Source organism: Syngnathus floridae, chromosome 10, assembly GCF_059516105.1.
Source record: "Syngnathus floridae isolate MCC-2025c chromosome 10, RoL_Sflo_1.0, whole genome shotgun sequence".
Classification (NCBI taxonomy): Eukaryota; Metazoa; Chordata; class Actinopteri; order Syngnathiformes; family Syngnathidae; genus Syngnathus; species Syngnathus floridae.
The window spans coordinates 16,496,678-16,511,197 of record NC_142422.1 but is presented as its reverse complement, the minus strand read 5'-3'; the positions used below and the strand labels follow the sequence as shown (position 1 = coordinate 16,511,197).

Below are 14,520 nucleotides of genomic sequence, written 5' to 3'. Positions count from 1 at the left end.
GTCAACATCGCCGCCATTTTCCTACTTCCTGCTGCGAGCCACGCCCACGGATTTAAATTTGGGCGGAAGCTCTTTCCATTGGCGTCGTTTTCGCGTATAGCAAATCCGATTGGTTGGGAAGGGGGCACGGTTATGCAGCCGAGGAGTCCTGTGATCGGTGGGATGTAAAGTAGGCGTCGACGTCACGTCCGCGTCACGTGACCACGACGTGGCAGACGTCAAATAGCAACCGCTGTTTTGTTTAGTAGACTTACAGTTGTTATGCATTGACATAATGGCGCACACACCAAATAGATTTAAATAAATTAAATAATTCTTCTGCCCACTCTCTTTTAAACAAGTTAACTCTCCCCGCGGATTTGAATTCCGGCGAAAGTTACGCCCATCGACGTCACGTATGTCACGTGACCACGACGTGGCAGATGTCATATAGCAACCGCTGTTTTGTTTAGTAGATTTACAGTTGTTATGCATTGGCATAATGGTGTGCACTCAAAATAGATTTAAATAAATTAAATATTTCTTCTGCCTACTCCCTTTTAAACAAGTTAACTCTGCCCACGTCCATTGACGTCTTGTCTGCGTCACGTGACCACGACGTAGCGACGTCATATAGTAACCGCTGTTTTGACCAGTAGACTTAGTTATTATGCGTTGACATAATGGCGCACTGGTTAGCATGGCCACCTCTTAAGCATGATGATGCGGGTTCGACGCCTGATCAATGTTAGCATGGAGTGAGCTGAAGTGCATGGCGCTGAAGATTTGAATCTTTGAAATGCGCTGAGGTCTGACATATCAGGCAGAATGGTTTGCCATCACGTTCAACAAAAAATAGAAACTTTCCCACTCTGATTAAAACGTCCTGTGTTCATCTACGTATTTTCGTTTTGCTGTGCATCTTTTCCCTGCCATTTCGAGAGCCCAATTGACACTCATAGTTTAAAGAAATGTGTTTGCCCATCCTACTTTGTGGAATTTCACCACATGCGCTTTTGACCAAAATACCAAATTGAACTCAAGTGAAGCCAACACGCACAACCCCCCCCCCCCCCCCCCCCCCACACACACACACACAAATGTTGATATGAACATAAAAGAGCCGCATGCGGTTCGGGAGTTGCGGCTTGGCCAAACCTGTACTATACAACTTTATTTGTATAAAATTTTCACAACAGCTGTCACACAAACAAAGCGGGAAAAACCGAAGACGTGCGTGTTCCGCCCACGCTGGATTTATTTGCACCTTTGAAAAGACACCGTATTGCCGCAGATGTGGCAAAGAGTACTTTTGGGCATCTGAGACGGAAGGATGTCCAAAGCATCACGTCACCTGCTCTGGTAGGCATGGTGGTGGGACGTTGAGGTCAACCGCTTTGGGGTTGGCTGACTCTTTGATCGCAGGATGCCACACACTTGAAGACAGAAGCAGAAAAGCAGAGCTAAATGCAAAATGTACTCACCGGTGACTCCAATTTTTTTCCCCCCTGAAGAAACAGCTGGACGGGTGGCCCCGGCTGGCCAGTGGGACTCTTGTTATTCTGACCCTTTTTAGTGCGCGTTTGGGGCAACAACCGTTTTTTGTGGCGCTCTCTTCTGGTTCAAAAGTGCCCTGCATGTGAATTTGCTTTTCCTGCCTTCTGATTGGATGAGCGCCGGTGTGACGCGGTGCCTCTGTCACCGTGGCGGGGGGTATACGTTGGCATCGGAGCGTCTGCCAACGTCTGAGACCGGCTGGCAGTGTATCGGAGGTGTCGAGTGCGGTGCCGCTGGAGCTCACTCACCAGCTGGTGTTAGGGCCACAGAATGAAGGCCAAGGAGAAGAATAGAAAGAGAAACAGAAACTTCTCCTCCAATTGTTTGATTTGTCTCTTCTGAGCTTCGATGAATTCTTTCAGCTCTTTGTTCCTCTAGGACGGACAAATGGAAAGTGGCATTCAAAAGCCAGTAAGCGTGCAAGTAAGTGCCGGGCTGGCTTTGGGCCCTTACCTGTTGCGCGCTGTGCAGCAGATCCATTCTCTCTTGGAGGATGCAAGCGTCGCGCTCCCTCAACTCGCACATCAGGGCTCGCTTCCATTGGTCCACGGCGCTCCTAAGCTCTTCTCTCTGATCCGCCGTCAGCACGTCATTCACGCCAGCGTGGCTGGCTTTTTCGCCGTCCGTGGCGGGGCAGTCCCGCTGCGGTAGCGCCTCGTACAACATGGCCTCCAGCTCCAGGATCCTCTGGGCCGCAATCCTCGTCCATCAGTGGTCCGGCGGGAGATTTGAGGGCGGCTTACCTTATGAGCCTGGTCCATGGAACACTTCCTGAAGTCCAACTCTTCATCCAGGTAGCCCTTCTGCTTGCAGAACATATCCTAGCACAGCTCAAGGTCAGAATTGTTGGGGCACATTGCCGGAGTTCCCCTTGGCTGATGTCGCGTGTCTGTCTACCTTCTCACTTTCAATGTCCAACATCTTCTGTTGAAGTGCTGACTTGGTCACTTTGATGTATTCTAACCACTGAGGAAAGGCTGCTGTCACATAAGCAGAATGCGAGAGCGTGCGTGGACGTGCGCGTTACCTTCTCGGCTAGGGTGAGAAGGGTCCTGGCGTGAATCACGACCACCTGCTCCTCGTTGGTGAGATTCTGCAAGAGCCCAAAGGCACAGCGTCAACAAGCTTCTTTCAGCGCAAAGCCTTCCAAAAGTCACATTTGAGCCGCCGAGTCTCGTGGAGTGCGAACATAAGGAGTTCGACATACACTTACGGCGTTATAGCCCAGGATGTCCAGCTTCTTCATCAGATCACTGATGACGATGTCCGGGGGAAAGGCGCAAGGAGCAATGTAAGGTGTTCTGGGACCTCGGGTTAAGGTTAGGGTTGCGAGGGACGCCTTACGTACGCTCACGCCCTCGGCCTCGCAGTAGATCTGCAAAGGGCTGAGGCCGTCTGGGAAACGGACTTGCAGAAACTTCAAGACGGGGGAGCGCCACTCCCTCTCCTGAAAGGCAGAGGCATGCATCCGTCCGTCCGTCCGTCCGTCCGTCACATCTCTGGCCTCAACACGCTTGTGCGAGTCTTCCCACCTCCAGCTCCAGGATGCGGAACTCAAGCAGTTCGTTTTGGTCTCGGATATCCTGGATGTGCTCTTTCAGACGCGCTTCTTCCGCCTCCATCCGCCTGACCTGAAAAGACAGTCAGACCTCATCTGCGGGGCTTCCCGACAGGTGTGACGCCAAGCGACTCCGCCCAGCGCCTTTCTTTCCGTCACCTTTTCGGCCAACTGCTGATTGCTCTGACGCAGCAGCTGCTTCTCCTCCACCCACTTGACATTCTAGAAGAGACAAACGCGTGGACAGCTTTGGAATGTTGTGTCATTTTCATCCACAAATTCTTTGGTTGACTGGAAAATGACATTTGCTTTTCTCCGCATTTTCCCAGCCACGTTCGGGGGGGGGGGGGGGGGGGGGGTTGGTCCAGTAATGCCAGACGGATGAGTGACTGAAGAATGTAGCTATTTTGTCTGAGAAAAAGGTGTGCTCATTGATGAGCTTACCTGTCCTTGTTGCTTCAGCGCTGACTCCAGATCTGCTACTCTGCTTTGATAGTGACCCATTTCTACCATCAGCTTTTCTCTGGTCTGAAAGGAGGAGGAGGGAGGCTCCTCCTCCTCCTTTCAGACCAGAGAACACCCGAGGCTGGGTGAGAACGGGGAGGCTGCGACCCGGCCGGGGGTTGCGGGAAGGGGCGCCACCTTGATCTCCTTCTCGGCGTCGTAGTCCCCTTTCGCTGGTCTGGGCTAGCAGAGCGTAGGCTCGTTGCAGCGCTTGATATTCTTGCGTCAGCTGGCGGTAGCGAAGCTCCGCCTCTTCATGCACACACCAATGCAACACAGCACTAGTACCAGAATCAGTCAGACCGGCGACAAAGCACCCGCGACGCAAAGACGAGTCCGATTCCAGGCTGAAGAGGAATGTTTGGTGCCAATACGCTGGCAGAAATGGCGGGCTACCTCTTCGGGTTCCGTGTCGGGGGTTCTGTCGGTGTGAAAAGACAAGGACGATCCGTCCGAGTCCACCAACACGTCTTCGTCGTAGCCGTAAAATGTTTCGATGACCTGCGGGCGCGGAAGCGAACATCTCTCTGAACAAACTGAAGCGACACCTCACGATGAATCGACGAGAGGAACGATAGCGAGAAAAAGGCCATTTCATCTTGCGCAACACCAAGCAGCCGCAAACAAACAGACTCACCTTGCAGGACCTCACGCTTTGTTCCTCCTCAGAGATTCTCGACGTCGGTATCGTAGCAGCAAATCTCTCTCCTGTCGACACAAATAATCCGCCTTTGAGATTCTTTGGATGCAAAGGGAACGAACGGCTCCGGCGTAGAAACAAACGCGACTCACAATGACATTTCTGACATGAGCTCCTGTCTCCAGAGCCTGAAAAACACGTCACCGGCGATGATTGGAGGGACGCTCGTCTTTTCCAAAAGTGACAACTACAGGGTGTGTCAGGGTTTTCCAGATTATCTTTATCGTATCATTGTGTTGCTTTGACTTTGACTGCGACCTGTAATAAATAATATTATTTATCCCTTATTTATCCCTATCGCTTATCCCTTCCTACACAAAGTCGTAAAACACCCCTTGCTATGTTTTGACTAGAGGTCAAGGGCTTCCTCTATTCAATCCACTCTTACACCCACCCTGTTTCTCTTAATTAAAATGCTCGTGCAGGAGCCGAGAGTCAGACTTCATTCGTACAACGGATGGACTCTCCACCTGCAGGTGTCCAAAAGAACTTACTTGTCTCCCGTGTGGTTCTTGCAAAATAAGTTGGAGCGAGCGCAACTCTAACAGGGTGCATTTTGCCACTAGCTGCCTACGGACAATGACGTCGCGCTCGCGGCTCATGGTTGACGGGCTGAGCAGCCGGGCAAGTCCGTCGTTTTCAGCGCACAGCGAGTGGCAAAGGCGCTGACAAAACGGGAGCTTTGAGCTGCTGAAAACGGCAAAACAAGTCTAAAGCGTGTTCAAACGCGTGCGCACAATGCTCCTGCTTGAAAGGTCGGAATTTAAGGGGCCAATTTTTTGGATGGCGGCCGCCGGCCAAGCTTTGGACGGAAAAGGTTTCCTGGCGACAGCGAGCGAGCGCGGCGCTGCCGTACGTGCACCGAGTCGCCTGCCTGAAGACCTTGGACAAGTCGTCGATGATGTGCCGCTGCTCCACAACTTGAAGGAACTCCATTTCACCGTCCTGCTGGCCGCAACCGCGGTCCAGGTCATTGAGCGAACTAGGCCTTCTCTGTGGAACACAAATGCAGTGGACTCTGTTGGCACGCCGCCGTTGTCCGCGTCGACTTACCAAGCTTGCCATCTCCTCGTTCTCCTGGGTGACAAAGCGCACTTTGTTTTCAAGGCGACACAGCACCAGCGAGAGTTCTTCATTCTTCCTGCTCAGGCGTTTGTTTTTGTACAGGAGTGGCAGAAACTGGCTTTCTGTTTCTCTCAGTCGCTTTAGCTGCAAGCATGAAGTGCGGGATGTGAAAGACGCACAACACGCGGGCCAGAACATATCCATTCCTTTTGCATCGGTTTGAACGGAATCGTGGCTTTGGCTCCCAATAAAAGACATCTACCAGGCAACCGACTCGCCGCGCCGCTCAACTAATAAGCAAGCGCAATGGGTGCCTCGCTGGATGGCGCGCATCAAACGTAGCGCAAACCTTCAAGCGTGCCGTCAATAAATTACCAGTTCATTGCGCTCTTCAGAAAGCAGGGCGTTTTGATCCTCCAGTTTCCTGATGACTGCGCTGAGCTCAGCGATTTTCAGATGAAACCGTCGCGTGTCCCGATCCTCCTGAGACTGAAAACGCCCCGCAACACACACACACAAGCACTCGTTCAAAGTTCAAAACTGTTTTTGTGCTACCTTCCTCCAGCAACGAACTAAGTCATGCGTACTGCAAGTGTGTGATGAGGTGGCTTACGCAATGAAGAGGATTGCTAGTAGCGGCGTTGACCCCACTTCCAGGGTAGTTTAGGCCCGCCCTTTGGGAATCCCTCAGGGCAGCGATCTGCTGCTCGGCAGCCTGAGTCTGCAGCTGAAGGCGGTGGACGTGGCCGGCCCCAGGGCTTCATCCAAAACACTAACCGCTCTGTCTTTCAGCTTGATCTCATCCGTCTGGATGTACAAACGGGGAGCGCTCAGGCAGGCGGGCAAACTCATTTGCCAGAATTGTGACAAAAACAAAGAGAGCAACCGGCCAATTTTTTTCTTGAATCGACTAGAACACCTTTGCTGTGACAAAAGCGAAGCGAGCAACCGGACATTTTCTTCTTGTGAAATAGAATAGAATAGAATGCCTTAGGTGTCATTGCACTGCAGGTATACAACGAAATTGGGAACATAGCCACGCACCGCGCATCTGATCAGTCCTACCAGTCGGCGGATCTCCCTCTCGCAGTCTCTCTTGGTTCGGCTCAGCTCCTCCCGATGCTGGTGATGAGCCGATCGGAGCTCGGCCGCTCGGGACTGCCAGGCCTGCTGGGCCGCTGCCAGGGCTTCTTCCGCGCTCCTGGTGGAGGCGACACCGCTCAATTCAAAGATTTGGTAGATTATCAGACAAATAATGTCTAACAGTAATTGATTTAACACATCACGATAAGTAGATTGAGTGTGGGCACTCTCAAGTTAACATATGTGATTATACTGCCTAATCTGTTACAGAGTATGTTGTTGCCAAGTAATGTAGAATAGATCCAAAGTAGTAATCCAGAATAGTTTTGAAGAGGCCATTAGAATGATAAACAAATCTGATTACCTTGAACATAATAACAAGCTAAGTGTTTAATATGTCCTATGAAGTCAAAATTGGGCACCATCATGTGGTGAAATTTGGAATTGCATCACATCCAATTTTGCCTGGGAACAAACAGATTACATAAATCTTAGTTTTGAATAAGCCACTCCTTCTCAAACAAGTAAACTCTGCCCATTTTGCGCAGTAGATGTTCTGTTAATATCTAGTATTTATACAAAGTCATAATTTAAATTGCTTTCAACCTTCATTCATCGGTTCAACCAACATTACTCGCTCTTATTACCAACTTGTATTGATTTAACTAAGCGTTTAATACTTCCTATCAGGTCTCAAATCGAGATTTGGCAAAATACAATTTCAGCAAATCCAATTTTGCCAGGGAACAAAAATAGATTAAATAAACTAAATAAGTCCTCTTCCCATTAAATAAATCAGAAAAGTCTGTCTTGTAACCAGTCCTCTTCAAACAAGTAAAGTCTGCCCATTTTGTGCCGTAGATTTTGTGTCTATGCCTAGTATTTAAACAAAATCATAATTTAAACGACTTCTTTCCTTCATTCACTTTGGAAATTTGGAATTGCAGCAAATCGAATTTTGGCAGGGAACAAAAATAGATCAATTAAACTAAATAAGTCTTCTTCCCATTAAATAAATTAAAAAAGTCTGTCTTGTAACCAGTCCTTTTCAAACAAGTAAAGTCTGCCCATTTTGTGCCGTCGATTTTGTGTTAATGCCTAGTATTTATACAAAATCATAATTTAAAGGACTTCATTCCTTCATTCACTTTGGAAATTTGGAATTGCAGCACATCAAATTTTGCCTGGGAAGAAAAGTAGATTAAATAAATTTAATAAGTCTTACTACTTCCCATTAAATAAATTAAATACGTCTTACTTGTTCCCACTCCTTTTCAAAACAGTAGTTTAAAACGAGGGCCCTTCACTCAATCTTTAACCCCAACCCCGCACGTTGTGTTGTATCTGTGAATGTTGGTTGTGGCCAAATGATAGTTTTCTTTCATTCGTTTAGGTTCCAAGAAAACTTGATGTAACTCTACTTTTAACTGCCGTTTCAGATAAGCGGGTATTACGTCGCAGTCATGTGCCGTGGATATGACGTAATTGCCCGAACCTCCGCCAAAATTCAAATCTGTTGGCGCGATGGCCGTGAGCCACTGAGCAGCGACGATTATCAACAGAAATATCTTTATTTTCTGCTTGCAACTGGACCGTCTAGAGCGTACACGGTAAGTAACACTCATTGTGTTTAAGGAGATTTACGTTTGTAATAGCAGAAGTGTAGCCGCGTTGCGTTGTACGTGTGAAAATTGGTCGAGGCGAAATGTTAATGTTTAATTTCATTCCTTTAGGTTCCACGGTGTTTGTTGGCTGAAAGTTTTCCACTGCAAGAAGAGGCTCGTATCATTGACCAGGAGCGAGCTACAATGGTGAGTAGCCATAACATTTATGTTAAACACTTCCTATTTCATGTCTAACAGTACTTGATTTAACAAATAACCATAAATAAATACAGTGTGGGCACTGAAGTTAACATATGTGATTATACTGCCTAATCTGTCACGGAGTAGATTGTTGCAAAGTAATATAAGATCCAAAGTTGTAATTCAGAATAGTTTTCAAAAGAAGGCCATTAGAATTATATACAAGTCTGATTACCCTTAACATAACAACAAGCTATTAATTAAATCACAAATTCTTCAATTCAAAGATTTGGTAGATTATCAGACAAATAATGTCTAACAGTAATTGATTTAACATCACGATAAGTAGATTGAGTGTGGGCACTCTCAAGTTAACAGATATGATTATACTGCCTAATCTGTTACAGAGTATGTTGTTGCCAAGTAATGTAGAATAGATCCAAAGTAGTAATCCAGAATAGTTTTGAAGAGGCCATTAGAATAATAAACAAATCTGATTACCTTGAACATAATAACAAGCTAAGTGTTTAATATGTCCTATGAAGTCAAAATTGGGCACCATCATGTGGTGAAATTTGGAATTGCATCACATCCAATTTTGCCTGGGAACAAACAGATTAAATAAATCTTAGTTTTGAATAAGCCACTCCTTCTCAAACAAGTAAACTCTGCCCATTTCGCGCAGTAGATGTTCTGTTAATATCTAGTATTTATACAAAGTCATAATTTAAATTGCTTTCAACCTTCATTCATCGGTTCAACCAACATTACTCGCTCTTATTACCAACTTGTATTGATTTAACTAAGCGTTTAATACTTCCTATCAGGTCTCAAGGCAAGATTTGGCAAAATACAATTTCAGCAAATCCAATTTTGCCAGGGAACAAAAATAGATTAAATAAACTAAATAAGTCTTCTTCCCATTAAATAAATCAGAAAAGTCTGTCTTGTAACCAGTCCTCTTCAAACAAGTAAAGTCTGCCCATTTTGTGCCGTAGATTTTGTGTCTATGCCTAGTATTTAAACAAAATCATAATTTAAACGACTTCTTTCCTTCATTCACTTTGGAAATTTGGAATTGCAGCAAATCGAATTTTGCCAGGGAACAAAAATAGATCAATTAAACTAAATAAGTCTTCTTCCCATTAAATAAATTAAAAAAGTCTGTCTTGTAACCAGTCCTTTTCAAACAAGTAAAGTCTGCCCATTTTGTGCCGTCGATTTTGTGTTAATGCCTAGTATTTATACAAAATCATAATTTAAAGGACTTCATTCCTTCATTCACTTTGGAAATTTGGAATTGCAGCACATCAAATTTTGCCTGGGAAGAAAAGTAGATTAAATAAATTTAATAAGTCTTACTACTTCCCATTAAATAAATTAAATACGTCTTACTTGTTCCCACTCCTTTACAAAAAAGTAGTTTAAAACGAGGTCCCTTCACTCAACCTTTAACCCTATTTATTCACCTTCTAGGCTAAGTGTTAAAGGCTAAGTGTTAAAGGCTAAGTGTTAAAGGCTAAGTGTTAGAGGCTAAGTGCCAGAGGCTAGGCGCCAGAGGCGAGTTTTTGTGGGCTGAAGTTTTAGTGGGGTTAGTGTGAATACAATCCAAAAGAATACAACAGAATACAATACAATAGAATATAATACATAGATTAAATTCAATAGCTCTTACTACTTCCCATTAAATAAATTAAATACGTCTTACTTGTTCCCAATCCTTTTCAAAAAAGTAGTTTAAAACGAGGGCCCTTCACTCAACCTTTAACCTCAACCCCGCACGTCACATTGTGTTGTATCTGTGAATGTTGGTTGTGGCCAAATGATAGTTTTCTTTCATTCGTTTAGGTTCCACGGTGTTTGTTGGCTATGTTTTCCACTGTCAGAAGGATGAAAATACAAAGTACAACGCTTGGACGTGGGCGAAGACGTCACCGGTGAGTCCTTCCTTCCTATTTATTTACCTTCTAGATGCTAGAGGCTAAGTGTTAGAGGCTAAGTGTTAGAGGCTAAGTGTTAAACACAATACGAACAACACAACGATACTGCACTGAACAACACGATACCGCACTGAGAAACACGATACCGCACTGAACAACACGATACCGCACTGAACAACACCATGCCGCACTGAACACCATGCCACACTGAACAACACCATCCCGCACTGAACAACACCATGCCGCACTAAACAACACCATGCCGCACTGAACAACACCATGCCTCACTGAACGACACCATGCCGCACTGAAAGACACCATGCCGCACTGAACGACACCATGCCGCACTGAAAGACACCATCCCGCACTGAACACCATGCCGCACTGAACAACACCATCCTGCACTGAACAACACCATCCCGCACTGAACAACACCATGCCGCACTGAACAACATTATGCCGCACTGAACATTATGCCGCACTGAACAACACCATGCCGCACTGAACAACACCATGCCGCACTGAACAACATTATGCCGCACTGAACAACACCATGCCGCACTGAACAACACCATGCCGCACTGAACAACACCATGCCGCACTGAACAACATTATGCCGCACTGAACAACACCATGCCGCACTGAACAACACCATCCTGCACTGAACAACACCATTCCGCATTGAACACCATGCCGCACTGAACAACACCATCCCGCACTGAACAACACCATCCCGCACTGAACAACACCATGCCGCACTGAACAACATTATGCCGCACTGAACAACATTATGCCGCACTGAACAACACCATGCCGCACTGAACAACACCATGCCGCACTGAACAACACCATGCCGCACTGAACAACATTATAACGCACTGAACAACACCATCCCGCACTGAACAACACCATGCCGCACTAAACAACATTATGCCGCACTGAACAACATTATGCCGAAATGAACAACACCATGCCGCACTGAACAACACCATGCCGCACTGAACAACACCATCCTGCACTGAACAACACCATCCCGCACTAAACAACACCATGCCGCACTGAACAACACCATGCCGCACTGAACAACACCATGCCGCAATGAACAACACCATCCCGCACTGAACAACATTATGCCGCACTGAACAACATTATGCCGCACTGAACAACACCATGCCGCACTGAACAACACCATGCCGCACTGAACAACACCATCCTGCACTGAACAACACCATCCCGCACTGAACAACACCATGCCGCACTGAACAACATTATGGCGCACTGAACAACATTATGGCGCACTGAACAACACCATGCCGCACTGAACAACACCATGCCGCACTGAACAACACCATGCCGCAATGAACAACACCATCCCGCACTGAACAACACCATGCCGCACTGAGCAACACCATGCCGCACTGAACAACACCATCCTGCACTGAACAACACCATGCCGCACTGAACAACACCATTCCGCACTGAACAACACCATGCCGCACTGAACAACATTACGCTGCACTGAACAACACCATGCCGCACTGAACAACACCATGCCGCACTGAACAACACCATGCCGCATTGAACAACACCATGCCGCATTGAACAACACCATGCCGCACTGAACAACACCATCCTGCACTGAACAACACCATGCCGCATTGAACAACACCATGCCGCACTGAAAAACACCATCCTGCACTGAACAACACCATCCCGCACTGAACAACACCATCCCGCATTGAACAACACCATCCTGCACTGAACAACACCATGCCGCACTGAACAACACCATGCCGCACTGAACAACACCATTCCGCACTGAACAACACCATGCCGCACTGAACACCATCCCGCACTGAACAACACCATCCCGCACTGAACAACACCATCCTGCACTGAACAACACCATCCTGCACTGAACAACACCATCCTGCACTGAACAACACCATGCCGCACTGAACAACACCATGCCGCACTGAACAACACCATGCCGCACTGAACAACACCATGCCGCACTGAACAACATTATGCCGCACTGAACAACATTATGTCGCACTGAACAACACCATGCCGCACTGAACAACACCATGCCGCACTGAACAACATTATGCCGCACTGAAAAACACCATGCCGCACTGAACAACACCATCCCGCACTGAACAACACCATGCCGCATTGAACAACACCATGCCGCACTGAACAACACCATGCTGCACTGAACAACATTATGCTGCACTGAACAACACGATCCTGCATTGAACAACACCATGCCGCACTGAACAACACCATCCTGCACTGAACAACACCATCCTGCACTGAACAACACCACCCCGCACTGAACAACACGATCCCGCATTGAACAACACCATCCCGCACTGAACAACACCATGCCGCACTGAACAACACCATTCCGCACTGAACAACACCATGCCGCACTGAACAACACCATGCCGCACTGAACAACACCATGCCGCACTGAACAACACCATGCCGCACTGAACAACATTATGCCGCACTGAACAACACCATGCCGCACTGAACAACACCATCCCGCACTGAACAACACCATGCCGCATTGAACAACACCATGCCGCACTGAACAACACCATCCTGCACTGAACAACACCATCCCGCACTAAACAACACCATGCCGCACTGAACAACATTATGGCGCACTGGACAACATTATGCCGCACTGAACAACACCATGCCGCACTGAACAACACCATGCCGCACTGAACAACACCATGCCGCACTGAACAACACCATGCCGCACTGAACAACATTATGCCGCACTGAACAACACCATGCCGCACTGAACAACACCATGCCGCACTGAACAACACGATCCCGCATTGAACAACACCATCCTGCACTGAACAACACCATGCCGCACTGAACAACACCATGCCGCACTGAACAACACCATTCCGCACTGAACAACACCATGCCGCACTGAACAACACCATCCTGCACTGAACAACACCATTCCGCACTGAACAACACCATGCCGCATTGAACAACACCATGCCGCACTGAACAACACCATCCTGCACTGAACAACACCATGCCGCACTGAACAACACCATGCCGCACTGAACAACACCATGCCGCACTGAACAACATTATGCCGCACTGAACAACATTATGCCGCACTAAACAACATTATGTCGCACTGAACAACACCATGCCGCACTGAACAACACCATGCTGCACTGAACAACATTATGCCGCACTGAACAACACGATCCCGCATTGAACAACACCATCCCGCAGTGAACAACACCATGCCGCATTGAACAACACCATGCCGCACTGAACAACACCATGCTGCACTGAACAACATTATGCTGCACTGAACAACACGATCCTGCATTGAACAACACCATGCCGCACTGAACAACACCATCCTGCACTGAACAACACCTTTCCACACTGAACAACACCATGCCGCACTGAACAACATTATGCCGCACTGAACAACACCATGCCGCACTGAACAACACCATGCCGCACTGAACAACACCATGCCGCACTGAACAACACCATGCCGCAATGAACAACACCATCCCGCACTGAACAACACCATGCCGCATTGAACAACACCATGCCGCACTGAACAACACCATCCCGCACTGAACAACACCACCCCGCACTGAACAACACGATCCCGCATTGAACAACACCATCCCGGACTGAACAACACCATGCCGCACTGAACAACACCATTCCGCACTGAACAACACCATGCCGCACTGAACAACACCATGCCGCACTGAACAACACTATGCCGCACTGAACAACACCATGCCGCACTGAACAACACCATGCCGCAATGAACAACACCATCCCGCACTGAACAACACCATGCCGCATTGAACAACACCATGCCGCACTGAACAACACCATCCCGCACTGAACAACACCACCCCGCACTGAACAACACGATCCCGCATTGAACAACACCATCCCGGAATGAACAACACCATGCCGCACTGAACAACACCATTCCGCACTGAACAACACCATGCCGCACTGAACAACACCATGCCGCACTGAACAACACCATGCCGCACTGAACAACACCATGCCGCATTGAACAACACCATGCCGCACTGAACAACACCATCCTGCACTGAACAACACCATGCCGCACTGAACGACACCATGCCGCACTGAACAACACCATGCCGCACTGAACAACACCATCCCGCACTGAACAACACCATGCCGCACTGAACAACATTATGGCGCACTGAACAACATTATGCCGCACTGAACAACACCATGCCGCACTGAACAACACCATGCCGCACTGAACAACACCAT

The 14,520-nt window shown here is 47.7% G+C and overlaps 1 protein-coding gene across 3 annotated transcripts; it reads right to left on the bottom strand.

The window, feature by feature from the left end:
* Positions 1-1,304: 1,304 nt before the first annotated feature.
* LOC148392693 (janus kinase and microtubule-interacting protein 3-like) lies at positions 1,305-3,686 on the bottom strand. Of its 3 annotated transcripts, none has more exons than XM_088387217.1 (10): positions 3,539-3,686; positions 3,254-3,316; positions 3,069-3,167; positions 2,744-2,983; positions 2,564-2,629; positions 2,434-2,502; positions 2,280-2,357; positions 1,990-2,223; positions 1,785-1,910; positions 1,305-1,415 (listed from the first exon to the last, which is right to left on the bottom strand). In XM_088387217.1, the coding sequence occupies exons 1-9, from the start codon at positions 3,605-3,607 to the stop codon at positions 1,794-1,796; spliced, it is 1,035 nt and encodes a 344-aa protein (XP_088243343.1). In that variant the 5' UTR covers positions 3,608-3,686; the 3' UTR covers positions 1,305-1,415; positions 1,785-1,793. The 3 variants fall into 3 exon arrangements, with proteins under 3 accessions (XP_088243343.1, XP_088243344.1, XP_088243345.1); XM_088387218.1 differs by having other exon boundaries at positions 2,750-2,983; XM_088387219.1 differs by lacking the exons at positions 2,434-2,502; positions 2,564-2,629 and having other exon boundaries at positions 2,280-2,339; positions 2,750-2,983.
* Between the last annotated feature and the right edge of the window lie 10,834 nt (positions 3,687-14,520).